The sequence below is a fragment of the Dipodomys spectabilis genome, unplaced genomic scaffold (assembly GCF_019054845.1).
Source record: "Dipodomys spectabilis isolate Male_0828 unplaced genomic scaffold, ASM1905484v1 ptg000081l, whole genome shotgun sequence".
In the NCBI taxonomy this organism is placed as follows: Eukaryota; Metazoa; Chordata; class Mammalia; order Rodentia; family Heteromyidae; genus Dipodomys; species Dipodomys spectabilis.
The window spans coordinates 23,805,282-23,819,892 of NW_024870758.1; the positions used below are offsets into that span (position 1 = coordinate 23,805,282).

Here is a 14,611-nt window from a genome sequence, read left to right on the forward strand (position 1 = left end):
AAAAGTGTAGTAAAACTGAAATACTTTTTACGTTTACTAGAGTTACTGAAAAATCCCACAATTCTTTTTAAAGGTAAACCAAAGAGAATTCAGTATGTTTTGGTGACAATCTATAAAAATAATTAAGCAGTTTCTCAGTAGATGAATGGATCAAGACTCAGTAGATGAATGGATCAAGAAAAGGTGGTATATATACACAATGGAATTCTATGCCTCCATCAGAAAGAATCACATTGCTCCATTTGTTAGGAAATGGAAAGACTTGGAAAAAATTATATTAAGTGAAGTAAGCCAGGCCCAAAGAAACATAGGTCCCATGGTTTCCCTTATTTGCAATTACTAGTATATGTCTGAGACAAGCAGAAATGGTCAGATAAGTTGATGTTAGGCGAAATGAACTCCAAGATAAGGATTCAAATGTTTTTTTCTTTCATGCGATTGTTTCTAACATATTTATAAGATGATTTCTTTGTTGCTTTGTATGTCCCTGCCCCACAGTATAACCCCTGTTTCACTGTATTTGATGTTGGCATAATTTGTGGAGGGGAAGGGAAAAAACAAATTGTTTAAATAGGGATACAGGTTGATCCATTGCAACAATGAGATGTACAAGCAAGACATTATGTGGTAAAACAAACTTTACAAACTTTGGCGGGGGAGGGGAGTGATGGGAGGGAATGGGAAGGGATGGGAAGGGGAAACAAAGGAGGAGGCAACAATGCTTGATAATAAATGTACTCATTACCTTGCCCATGTAATTGTAACCCCTCTGTATGGTATTTTCACAATTAAAAAAAAAAGTTAGCCTGAGAGCAAGAAAATAAGTGAACTCTATAAATCAGACACAATACAACCTGTTTTGAGGTGTTAATGCTTCTTAAAGAGGACTGCAAATATTAAGCTAAACAAATATCTTATGAGAACAACCAAAGTTCCAAGCTTGAAACAGGATTTTTTTTTTTAACATGGGAGAATAGGTGTGGGCATTAAAGCATAGAGCTAATCCCAGCTACCCAGAAGTAAAGATGGGGAAGAATGAAGCTTGAAGCAATTTGGGTAAAAAGTTCAAAACATCACATCTAAACCAACAGCTAGACACAGAAAGGAAAAGAAAAGAAAAGGAAGAAGAAAAAAAGCACATGAGATTCTATATCACCAGATAGAAGCTTGGTGTGGTGGTACACACCTATCATCCCAGCTGTAACAGGGAACATAAACAGGAGAATCACTTCCAGGCTGGCTCACACAAAAAGTAAACAGATGAAGCACACAGGATTGGAGGTGTGACTCAAGCAATGAAGTATCTACATGTTGAACATATTGAACATGAAGCCCTGAGCTCAAATCCCAATACTGCTAAAAGATTTTTAAAAAAAGGAAATCTAATAGTAATTTTCACCAAAACGTGTGTATTTATTTCCTAACAGGCTTTTCTCAATATAATAGCATAATCATGAATAACAAAAACTATTTTTAGGGGGGGGGTCTGGTTGTGGGGCCTGAATTCTGAGCCTGGACGCTATCCTTCAGCTCTTCAGCTCAAGGCTAGAGCTCTACCACTTGAGCCACTTCCAGCTTTTTTCTTAAGTGGTGCTGAGGAATCGAACCCAGGGCCTCATGCATGCAAGGCAAGGTTCTACCACTGAGCCACTTTCCCAGCCCCACAAAAACTATTTTATGATTTAACTAAACCTTATCAGGTAAGGCTAAAATAATTTGAGGCAATTGACCACAAAAATTCAAGAGTCCCATTAAAATAATACGGAACAAATGTTTAAATATACACTTGACTGAAGAGCCTGGAAAGGAAGCATCAACAAACCAAAACCTGAAACCAATTTTGGGAAGTCAGAATGTAGATTAACTGAGCTAAGGCAGTGGCTCACACATGTACTTATAGCTATTTCAGAGGTGGAGTTTTGGAGGACTATGGTTCAAGGCCAGCTCAAGCAAAAAAGTTCTCAAGAAAGACTCTCTCTCAAAAATAAGCAAGTTAAGCAAAGTGGAACAAACCTATTCCAGCTATGCCATTCAGGAAACAAATAGGAAGATCAGAAGCAAGGCAGGCATGGGCAAAAAGAGCTTATTTCAAAAATAAAACAAAAAGGGTTAGGGGCATGGCTCAAGTGATAAAGCACCTGCCTAGCAAGGACAAGAACACAAGGCTCTGAGCTCAAGCCCCAGTACTATCAACAACAACAAACAGATTAACGAGGCAGTAGACAGAAATGTCGGCACAGAGTACAAAGAGAGGGAGCTATAGCCACAAGTATTCTATCCTAAAGAATTCCTCAAGACTGTCAACAGAATCAGCGTAATAGACAGACACAGAATTGGAAATAGAAAAACTTAAAGTATGAATACAGAATATTCAATGTCAATCTCTTCTTGATCTTACCCCAGGTACCACTCTTCTAAGAAAAATAGAAACTGTACAAGGAACTCTGGGGCTGAAAAGTTCCATCCTCTTTGCTCTCAACCCTTTTCTCAAAAGGGCCAGTTTCCCCTCTTTTCATTCTGAAAGCCCAGCTTCTAACATCTCACTGTCCAATTCTTAAGATATAAATAGAAAAGCTGGACACCAATAGCTCACGCCTATAATCCCAGCTACTCAGGAGGCTGAGATCTGAAGATCACAGTTCAAAGCCAGCCAGGGCAGGAAAAGTATGTGAGACTCTTATCTCCAATAAACCACCAGAAAACTGGCAGTTGTGCTGTGACTCAAGTGGTAAGGCACTAACCCTGAGCTGAAGAGCTGAGGGACAGCCCCCAGGCCCAGAGTTCAAACCCCATGACCAACAAAAATTAAAAAATACAAAATAGCCTGGCACCAGTGGTTCACACCTAGCTACTCAGGAGGCTGAGATCTGAGGCTCTCTTGAAGCCAGCCCAGGAAGATTAATTCTGGACTCTTAACTCCAATTAACTACCACAAAGCTGGAAGTGGAGGTATGGCTCAAGTGGTAGAGTACTAGCCATGAACATAAAAAAGTGAGCAATAGTGAGAAGACCCAACTAGAAGTACTAGCACACACACAAAAATAGAAACAGAATACTAAGGATCAACAGACATTTGAAGAGGGTAACAATATGAATGAGAAGGATCAGAAAAAGAAAAACAAAGTGTCCAATAGGGATACACAAGGGAACTTAAAGTTCTCCTAATTGGTATCCTGAGAGTTTTGAGACAATCTCACATTCATGAAAGGACATTATAAAATGGAAACATATTTTAGAAATTGAATATATGATTGATAAGACAAAAATATTCAAGAAAGTTTAAATAAAAAGTTGAGAATTATTTTTCAAAAAGTAAAAATATATACAGTAAGATACATGTAGGAAGAAAAAAAGACATTCACAGAAAAGTCATAGAGATCAGGGTCCAACATTCCACTGGAGTTAAAAGAAAGAGAGGGAGGGAAAGAAGAATCACTAGAGAAACAACAAAGAAGTGCCATATTCCAAAATGTAACAACATAAGCTTGACATAAAGGGTCACCAAAGGAAACTGAGTAATCCATGGAGAAAAGACTCACCATCACACAGAATAGTTAGTAACCATAATGAATAGAAGACACGGTGGCTAAGTAATATTTACAGAAAGTGAAAAACCATCAAGATCTACAAACACATCAATGTCAAGTCCCTACTTCTGCCAAGTAGTAGTGTACATGTGGAGGAAGAGTGAAGTCAGTATCAGATAATTAAAGCATATGTATGTATTACTTTGAATAAAAATTTCTTAAAACTGATTTTTACAATCCCTTTCAAATATCCAAAGTACCATACATAACAAAGATTAACTCGAATTTTATCCAGATCGCAAATAATAAATACTAGTTTGAACATACCTAAAAGATGGGTAAAAGAAACAATCCAAATTTTGACTTGGCAATCCTGGCCACATGATGCTAATCGAAAGCACTGAAAGTCTTGGTCTCCATCTAAATAGAAAATTTGTTTTTAAAAAATTAAAAAGACATAACAAAATACTTTAAAAAATCAATTTGTCATACTAAGATTTCATTATTCATTTAAGCCATACTAACAAACAATATTTGTCTAACAAATATTGTTAGATTATCTAACAAAATTATCTAACAAAACATAGGTTAAAGGATTTCATTTAAACACAGGATCACAGCAATAGACCTGAACTTGCTATAATAAAAGGTTTTATGGCTATGACTAAAGGCTGCAACAGCCAATACTGAGTCACTAGCATGGGGTATATTTGAGGTTCTGAAACTACTGCTAACAGAAAATGTATGAGACAGTTATGATAAGAATAGTAAATAGTTAATCATATCCAATGTAGCTACTTTCTCTTTAAAAAGGCTGCTGAATTTTTCACTCAATAACAATGGGGATTTGTTTTCCATTGGCTTTAAGGTTGAAATTGTGTAAATGTAAAATAACATCAATTCAGCTTGTTTGGTGGAAAATATTACACAATTTAGACAAAGTAATTAAATAAACTTGGCAACTCAAAAAGCCACTAATTAATGCTTAAGAGAATTTCAGTATATCATTACATATTGACTAGCTTAAGTCCTGAAATATTTGTACAACACCAACTCAATCTCACACAGAGTTCCACCTAATATCACAAACGCATTTCATCAGAGACAGTTCTGGCATGTAAAAAGTAAAGCAGAATGAGGGCTGGGAAGGTGGCTCAGTGGTAGAGTGCTTGCCTTGGACCACATAAGCAGAAAAAATAAAAAGCCGGAAGTAGCACTGTGGCTCAAGTGGTAAAGCGCTAGCCTTGAGCTGAAGAGCTGAGGGACAGCGCCCAGGCCCAGAGTTCAGGCCCTACCACCAAACCCCCCGCCCCCCCCCCCCCAAAAAAAAGTAAAGCAGAATGAAACAACTGATATCCATTTTAAGACTACTTTGTGGTTTACAAATATTCAGATGGTATTATAAGGTACATTTTTCCTACAGTCTGACTTATTGAAAGCATATATGCTCTCTTAACGTACGGTATATGAACTTCCATTTCACTCAAGTCTTCTCCAACACCATAAAACAGGCATATTCTAACAGCATTTTGGGATTTTGTATTTGCGTGTGTGCACATGCACATGAGCATACCAGTCCTCAAGCCTGGGTGCTGTCCCTAAGCTTTTTTTGTGCTCAAGACTAGAGATCTACCACTTGAGCTATAACTTCACTTCTGGCTTTTTGGGGCAGTTAATTGGAGATAAGTTTCACAGACTTTCCTGCTTGAGCTGGCTTGGAACATTTTAGTTTTACAGTACAGGTTCTGACAAAAATGTAAACTTTCATGGAGATCTTAATGAATATAAGCCAATTCCTTATATTTACCACTTTTTTCCCCCCTGGTCCTGAGGCTTGAACTCAAGCAGGGCCTGGGCTCTGTCCCTGAGCCTCTCTGTGCCCAAGGCTAGAGATCTACCAGTTGAGCCACAGTTCCAATTTCCGGCCTTTTCTGTTTATGTGGAAATTTTCTGCCCATGAGAAATTGAACCCAAGGCTTCACGCATGCTAGGCAAGTACTCTACCACTAAGACACATTCCCAGCCCCTTGCCACATCTTTTTAGAACAAAATATGTTACTCAATAAATGAGAATAAAAACCACAGTATATCCAGGTGTTAGTAGCTCATGCCTGTAATTCTAGCTACAAGAGGCTAAGAGCAAAAGTCAGTCCAGATAGGAAAATCTCTAATCTCCAATAAACCACCAAAAAGCAGGAAATGGGAGCTGTGGCTCAAGTAGTAGAGCACTAGACTTGAGCGAAAAGTTCAGGGACTTAGACCCTGAATTCAAGACCCAGTATGGGGGGCAAAAAGTCACAGTATAAGCAATGGGGCTAAGTCCTCTAAGGTTTTTATACTATGTAAACTGTACCAAAAGCCGGGCACCAGTGACTTATGCTTGTAATCCTAGATACTCAGGAGGCTGAGATCTGAGGATTTCGGTTCAAAGCCCAGCCAGCCCGGGCAGGAAAGTCCATGAGACTTTTATCTCCAATAAACCACTCAGAAAACAGGAAGTGGTGCTGTAGCTCAGGTGGTAGAGCGCTTGCCTTGAGCTGAAGAGCTCAGGAACAGTATTCAGGCCCAGAGTTCAAGCCCCATGACTGGAAAAAAGAAAAAGAAAAATCCCCCACAAATACTAGAAAATGTGGGTTTTTCATATTTTTAATGATTTCATTTTGATCTAAAAAGATAGAAGATTCCTTAGAAGACAGAGAACACTAGTCACATTATTAATGATGGAAAAAAAAAGTACAAAAAGTCACATACAGACTACTGATTTCTAGTGCTTAAAAGAAGTAAAATAACTAACCAGAAATTGGCTGTGAAGAAAAATCGCAGCAGGTAATCCCAAGATCATGAGCTTTTTCACTATGAAGACACCTCATCTTATCATCCCACACTGTTAAATCTCCACATGAAGAGCCAGTGACAAGGAGCTTTCCGTTAGGAGAAAAGACACAGGCTACCAAGGAGCCATCCTTAACACTACCACATCTGAAAAGCACAAAAAGGGAAGGAAAGGTCCATTTCAGGGCATCTTTACAATAGTTAAAAAAAAAAAAAAAAAAGATAAATGGCTGTCACATAACTGGAATGGGCAACTGATACCTGTAGAAATAAAGTATTGTTATAAACTGAGACATACCTTCTAAAATGATTTAATAATTATATCCAAATATATTCACGTCTAAATTATGGCAGTCTAAACTCAAGTCCACTTCTTCATCTTTTCCCATATAGCAAGTTACTATGATACACATTAAAATATAAGAAAAAACTTAAAAAACTAATAGTAACAAGTATAGTCATAGTCTTAAAAACAATTTTTATTAAGAAACTTGTTACTGTGGTCAAAGCAGTTCCTACTTCTGTATTAAAATCATTACCTAGATATAACAGTAAGGCCTTTCATCTTCAAATGAAACATATGAAAAGAAAATGCTGTGATAAATTACAATTATCTTAGAAAGAGAAGGAAGCATTGTTCTTATATTATTTTCTCAGGAAAAAAATCAACTGGTAAAAACCCACAGCCTTGCCCTACTGACTCATTCCTATGATCTTATGTACTCAGAAGACTTAGATTTGAGGATCAAAGTTCAAAGCCAGCTGGAACAGACTCCATTTCCAAAATCAGTAACAAAAAAGCTGGGTAGGAGGTGCAATATGAAGTGGTAGAGCACCAGCTAAGCAAGCCAAGCATGAAGCTCTAGTTCAAACTGCAATACCAACCAAATTTAAAAAAAGAAAATGCTATTAATCACTACAGCACTAATTATATGCATTAACAGGGTATGTTAGAGATAATAATCATCACCTGATAAGTGAAAACAATGATTCCTTAGCTGATAGATTCTATGTAAAATGGCATTTTATACTTCCTATGCATTTTATTCTTCATTATGCTGTTTATTAGATAACAAGTTTTTATGTATATTTTGCCACAATAAACATAAAAAGAAATAAAAGGTTGAATGTTAAGTTGCAACATAACATTACCAATGTAAACTAATATTTTCAAAAGAGTTCTTCAGGTGCATATTTTTTCCTAGAGATAAACAATAGATCTATATCATCTCATCAGTCTTTAAGTTCTTTTGTCTGAGCTTAGTTGTTCCCAGTCAGTAAAATAATGGCTGTATCTCTTCAGTAGGGCTTAGTGACCATTATTACTAAAAATACTGGAGCCATAAATGACACAAATAAATCTAAACTTTACTGACCCTTATTCAAAAGACTGTTTCCCTTGCCTAACTCTTACAAGTAAAAATTTGTATGAGTTTAACAAGGCTAAATCATTTGGTATTTATGTTTACGTTTGTGTGTATGTGTGTGTAAGCACGCACATGTCAGTCCTGGGGCTTGAACTCTGGGCCTGGGTACTGTCCCTGAACCTTTTTGCTCAAGGCTAGCACTCTACTAATTGAGCCACAGCTCCACTTCCAGCTTTTCGCGGTCAATTGGAGATTAGAATCTCACACTTTCTTGCCAAGTCTGATTTCAACTGTAATCCCTCAGATCTCCTCTGTATTTTAGAGAGAAATTTAAAACTCAAAGCCAAATACATCTACCACAAGACTCCTATTAAACATGTGTGTTTTACCTTCAGAAGGCAAGTCAAATATTCCTTGTGCTACCTGAAAACCACCTTTTTCTCAAAGTTATCTAAATATTTTGCTCTCTGCTTTCCTTTCTGTTATGCCTTGTTTACAAGATTAAAAATGAAAATGATTTAAATAGTCATACCTATATACCTTGTAGGACTGTGCATTCCACAAAACAACAGTTCCATCAGCTGCCCCTGATGCCAAACGACTGGATTCTGGGGAGAAGCAGCAAACCCTCACGGGGCTACCGCCTGGCTGTTCTAAGACTGCCAAGGTCTGTCCATTTTGAGTATTCCACAGGACAGTGGTTCCATCTGTTGAACAGGATGCCAAAACATGTCCCGAAGGGGAGAAACAGCAGCAGTGGACTGCATAGGTGTGAAACTTCAATGGCGAATGTGGCAATTCAGTAAAGTCACTTAAGGAATACAGGCGAATTGTTTTGTCCAAGGAGCAAGTAGCCAAGAGGGAGAAGGAAAAGGCACAGCAGTTGACATCATCACCATGATCAGCTAATGTACAAACCAGTTTCACCATGTTCTTTATTTGAAGAAAAATAGCCTGCAATTTTGAAATAGGTAAAGGTTATATCATCCTAGGAATTGGATAATACAACTAAAAGCTCACATAAAAGAGCCTGATCCATGAAAGCTCCTACATTGATATTTTTATTTGTTTTTATTTTTTATTTTTTGGGTCCGGTCGTGGGGCCTGAACTCTGGCCTGGGCACTGTCCCTCAGCTCTTCAGCTCAAGGCTAGCGCTCTACCACTTGAGCCACAGTGCCACTTCTGGCTTTTTTTCCATTTTGCTAAAGTGGTGCTAAGGAATCGAACCCAGGGCCTCAGGCATGCAAGGCAAGCGTTCTACCACTGAGCCATCTTCCCAGCCCTACACTGATATTTTTAAAGGGTAATCTATTATCTGGGAAGATGGAAAACATTCATAAGACTTTCATCTGTATGTTCACAGACAAACCTACCAGTAAAATTCTACAATTCCTGACAAAGAACCTAGATAAGTAACTTCAAACTAATGGATGTTGAACTTTCAAAACCTCAGATACTTATTTCATTTTTGGAGCTTTTTTTCATAACTAATGAATTCACAACACTGCCTCATCTGCCTTTCAGATCTGCTAATCTCAAAAGACTTTTTTTTTTCAGTCCTGGGGCTTGAACTCAAGACCTAGGGCTATGCCTGAGCTCTTTCAATCAAAGCTAACACTCTACCACTTGGAGCAAACAGAGTCACTTCCGGTTTTCAGGAATTGGAAATAGTCTCAGATTTTTCTCCCGGGCTGGCTTTGAACAGTGATCTCGGTCGTAGCCTCTTACAGGTGTGAGCCACCAGCTCCCAGCTAAGGGTTTCTAATTTAACACATTCCTTCCACATGGGAGAGCCAAAGCTATTGCTCTGCCTTTAAGACACACTGTATAAGTTGTTAATCAAAAACTAACAAAAGCCAGGCTCCGCCTTCAGCTGAAGAGATCAGGAGTTCAAGCTCTAAAACCAACAACAAAAAATAACAAAAGTCGTATTCAAAATGTAAAAGGCAGTATAGAACTATTATCTTGGTTTGCCATTTTGTCTGATGAAAGAATACAATGATACAAAAGATATGAGGTGAAGAACCCACTCCAAGTCCACCAGACCTAGCCAGATTGTATTTAAAAGAAAAAGTTCACAAACTCAAAAATAAAATACAAATTTCTCCCTATGGTTTACAAAATCTTTTATGATCTGATTCTTTCCTGCCTACCTCTCAGACCTCAATTTCTCTTCTTCCTGTGTTTTTCTAGTCTCTCTGGTTGAATTCACTCTGGTCTTTATTCTTGTTGTTGGTGGTGGTCATGGGGCTTGAACTCTGGGCCTGGGTGCTGTCCCTGAACTCTTCAGCTCAAGGCGAGCACTCTACTACTTGAGCCACAGGGCCACTTCGGTTTTCTGGTGGTTGATTAGAAATAAGAGTTTCAGATGGGCTGGGAAGTTGGCTCAGTGGTAGAGCGCTTACCTTGCATGCATGAGGCCCTAGGTTTGATTCCTCAGCACTACATAAGCAAAAAGAAAAAAGCCGGAAGTGGCGCTGTGGCTCAAATGGTAGAGCGCTGGCCTTGAGCTGAAAAGCTGAGGGACAGTGCCCAGGCCCCGAGTTCAGGCCCCACGACCGGACCCAAAAAAAAAAAAAAGAGTCTCACAGAGTTTTCCTACCCAATCTGGCTTTGAACTGTGATCCTCAGATCTCAGCCTCCGGAGTAGCTAGGATTACAGCTAGGAGCCACTGGTGCCCAGCTGGTCTTTATTCATCATAAAGCAGTTTTCTTGAAATACTTTCTCCTCTTTCCTCTTGGGATCTTGTTACTCATTTAGATCTCAATTTCAATCCTCAACTTTCCTCCTCAAGCCGGGCGTCAGTGGCTCACACCTGTAATCCTAGCTATTCAGGAGACTGAAATCTGAGGATTGCAGTTCAAAGCCAGCCCAAGCAGGAAAGGCTGTGAAACTATCTCCAAGAAACTACAAGAAAACCGGAAGTGGCACTGTGGCTCAAGTGGTAGAGCACTCACCTTGAGCTGAAGAACTGAGGGACAGCACTCAGGCCCAGAGTTCAATCCCCATAATACAAAAAAAAAAAATTTAATTTAAATTTTAAAAAATCCTCTTCAATGGGCTGGGAAGGTGGCTCAGTGGTAGAGTGCTCGCCTTGCATGCATGAGGCCCTGGGTTCAATTTCTCAGCACCACATAAGCAAAAAGAAAAAAGCCGTTAGTGGCACTGTGGCTCAAGTGGTAGAGCGCTAGCCTTGAGCTGAAGAGCTGAGGGACAGCGCCCAGGCCCAGAGTTCAGGCCCCACGACCGAACCCAAAAAAAAAAAAAAAAAATCCTCCTCAAACTTTATTAGACATGGTCTAAGTAATCCTAAAATGGCTTGACTGGCCTTGAACCTGTGATCTCACAAATTCTGGAATTACAGACACAAACTGAAAGCAGTTACTCTTGGCAAGTGCATTACCCCTTTCAATTCTCAATGAAGCAATTACTACTATCATCAGGCATCCAAATTCTCTTTCCCCACCAACATACATTAAAAGGTAAATTCCCAAATGTAGTACTTTATCCACCTTGATCATTTCTGTATCCATAACAGGGACAGGTACCTAATGTTCTAAAATCCACTTGACTTTGTCAAAAGGCCCAAAAATGACTGTAATGTGCTTAAGTAAATTATTTGTTGAGTATTTTTTCAATATCATTGAGTTCTAGCCTTTAAGTATTATATAATTTAATATCAAATGTCAGAAAGTAAGCTAAGAAGTAGTGAATGAGTTGTGTGCATGCACGGAAATATCAAAATGAAATCTCTGTAATAGATTCAAATTAAAAATTAAAAGTTTAGAAATAAAAGACCATAATGCTAACTTATTCAGTGAACTTAAGTAAAAATGGGAAATGGGTGGGGTTGGAACAGATGGGAGGGGACCTTGCAGGAGGTCCTTGATCAAGACACATTCCACAAGCTGGTGGCTCATGCCTGTAATCCTAGCCACTCAGGAGGCTGAGATCTGAAGACTTCAGTTCAAAGCCAGCCCCAGGGGAAAAGTCCATGAGACTTATCTCCAATACCTCCAAACTGGAGCTGTGACTCAAAGAGGTAGGGTGCTAGGAACAGTACCCAGGCCCTGAATTGAAGCCCCAGGACCAACAAAATAAAAGGACACACTTCATGCAAGGGGAAACATTGATCAAGATACATTAGCCAGGTTGCCATGGTGGGAACTTGCCTGTTATCCTAATTACGCAGGAGGCTGAAATCTAAGAAACTCAGGTGGAAGCTAGAATGGGCAGGAAAGTCCATTGAAACTTTTATCTTCATTTTAAAAGTCAGAAGTTGGAAGTGGCACTGTGGCTCAAGTGGTAGAGCGCTAACCTTGAGCTGAAGAGCTGAGGGGCAGCGCCCAGGCCCAGAGTTCAGGCCCCACGACCGACCAAAAAAAAAAAAAAAGTCAGAAGTGGAGGTGTGGCTCAACACTAGCCTTATGCAAAATAATAATAAAAGTCAGGGACAGCACATTTGCTCAGGGTTCAAGCCTCAGGATAGGTGTTCGTGCGCGGGAGCGTGCGCACAGGCACACATACACACACGCACACACAAAAACAGGTTGTAAATTGACGTGTTGAATTGAAACTCCTTGGTCAAACTAAACAATGAAACTAAATACTAAAAATGCTACCCCCAAAACTTAAAAATCTAGCAGCGGAAAAATGGTAGACCGAGGCAGCCCTCAGGCCTTGCAACTTCCAACCTCGTCCTCTCTACTTAGGGAATCTGTATCACGGCCACGACCACAGAACAGAGCATCGTTTTCCTGTATCTCTGAACTTCGGTCTTCTCCTCAGCCCCCAAATAAAGCCTTAAACGGCCAGCACGACAGGCTGGTCGTGCTCACCCGTGTTACCGCACTGACGGCCACCAGGAGCAGGTGGAGCTTCGGGCGAGCCTCCAGGGCCCAGCTGGGCCAGCTCACACAGCTGATCCAAGCACGCTCGGGCCGCTCCCCGAGTCCCGCGCCGGCGCCGGAGAGCCGCGGGAGCCTCGCCGGGCGCCGGGCCGCGCTCCCGGGCCGCCGTCACGCCGCTAACTCCCCGCGACAGCCCGGCCGGCAGGCAGGCGCCCGCGCACGCCCCTCGCCCAACCTCGGCCGGCCTTCTCCCCAGAGCGAAGCTCGAGGCCTAACTCGCCCCGCACGGAAGCACCGGAGCCCACGCCAGCGGCCCGGGCCCGCCCCACCCGCGCTCACCGCCGACCCGCCCGAGACCCGAGAGAGCACAGGTGTCTTCAATCCCCGCGCCCAGGAAGCGCGCCCGAAGGTACCCGACCGGCAACGCGGTCACGTGAGCCGCAGGTGAGGCGAGAGCGGCAGACGCGCGCGCCTAAACCCCACCTCCACACGGCCAGGCCCCGCCCCAAGCCGGGCGGGGCCACGGCGCATGCGCACCCCCCCCCCCCCTCCCGGCGGTGGCCTGGGCTGCTTTGAGTTCCAGCTTGTAGGTCCGAGAAGAGTTGTTATGGCTGGGAGCCGGTGACTCACGCCTGTTATCCTAGCTCCTTAGTGTGCCGACCAGCCCCACCCCCCCAGAAGAAAGAATATGAAATGTGAAATTGTTAGGACCAGGTCAAAATTAAGCAGATAGGGTATGGATTAGACCAAGGAAGAAGGAAATTTACCTGGGACGAACAAGTCCCCGGCAACCTCAGAAATATAGGTACAGAACCTTGGAATAGAAGAAGACTGCGGCCTGACAGTTACTGAAACGATCATTTGTGTTGATTGAGATTGTGCCAAATGTTAAATTTCAAAAATAAAGGCCTCAGTAGAGTTAAGCACCGGGATGGCGGAACGAGGCACCTGCATTTCTAAGGATCGCTTTTCTCTAGCAATGCTTTCTGCCATTTGGGGAGGTAATGTTTCCTAAAGGCTAAAGCAGAGCCCTCCTAGCTCACACCCCACTGAGCCAGGTATCTGCTCTTCAAAGGAAGGCTTGACCCCCAAGCCTTGGAGTGGGTGCACAGCCCCCATCGCCTGCCTAGGCACCAGGATGCCTGCAGGAAATGGTTAGGGCTTAGCCACTCTGCTTTGATGCCATTTATAACTTGCTGCTTTGTCAGTTATGAAACTGCCGCTGACCACCTGCAAGTGGATCTCGCCTTTAAATTCCCTGAGCTATTTGATTTCATGGCTGGTCTTCGCTGTCTCGGTATAGTGGAGGTCAGACAGCATGACTAATAAAGGTTCCTAGCTGATTGAGTATTGGTGACTCCTTTCGCTGATCTTGGATTCGAATTCCCACGGGCCCCGGGACGCTGGGATATTTCACTTAGGAGGGTGAGATCTGAGGATAATGATTTGAAAGTCCTTCAGCTCTTATCTCTAGTAAACTACTCAGAAAAAGCTGGAAGTGGTGCTGTGGCTCAAGTGGTAGAGCACTAGCCTTGTGCACCGAGAGACCCAGGGACAGCAACCAGGCCCTGAGTTCAAGTCCCAGAACTGGCTAAATAAGTAAAGTTCATCCTAAGACGTTCTAGTGCAGCTGAGGTCCCAAGGTTTAGTGACTACCTGAAATGTATATAAAACGTGTATAAATGGGGGGAATCACATCAATACTTACCCTAGTTTACAATTTTAATTTCTTCTTCTTCTGCATTTCCATGTGTTTCTCTAGCCCGCACTGTCTTGGTTCCCCTGAGACACCCTAAGTGAGCCCTGGGGGACACCTTGTGCCTCCCTGAGAGCCCGGTGTTCCAGAGCTCTTTTCCCAGGTCAGGCTGCCGGGCCTCCAGTCCCAAACTTGCGGTTTCCCTGCCAACCACAAGGTGCAGGTAGGTAGTAGCACCTGAACCCCCTGGGCATCTCTTCAGAGTCTGGCTCTGAGGAGAGCCAGTAGCTTCCATGCTGGTAGGTACCTTTTGAGGTAAAGTTTATCCAGAAAGAAG

The 14,611-nt window shown here is 41.8% G+C and overlaps 1 protein-coding gene across 3 annotated transcripts in view; it reads right to left on the reverse strand.

Annotated features, from left to right (window-relative positions):
* The window catches only part of Wdsub1 (WD repeat, sterile alpha motif and U-box domain containing 1), a 30,602-nt gene extending 17,662 nt beyond the window's left edge, over positions 1-12,940 (reverse strand). Inside the window, exons 1-4 of one of the 3 annotated variants that reach the window (XM_042683395.1) lie at positions 12,918-12,940; positions 8,259-8,680; positions 6,322-6,506; positions 3,855-3,947 (exon numbers count right to left, since the gene is read on the reverse strand). In XM_042683395.1, the coding sequence (XP_042539329.1) occupies positions 3,855-3,947; positions 6,322-6,506; positions 8,259-8,656 (676 nt within the window). In that variant the 5' untranslated portion in view covers positions 8,657-8,680; positions 12,918-12,940. Of the gene's footprint in view, positions 1-3,854; positions 3,948-6,321; positions 6,507-8,258; positions 8,681-12,566; positions 12,634-12,917 lie in introns of those variants that run through there. The other 2 variants (XM_042683394.1, XM_042683396.1) reach the window with 2 other exon arrangements.
* Between the last annotated feature and the right edge of the window lie 1,671 nt (positions 12,941-14,611).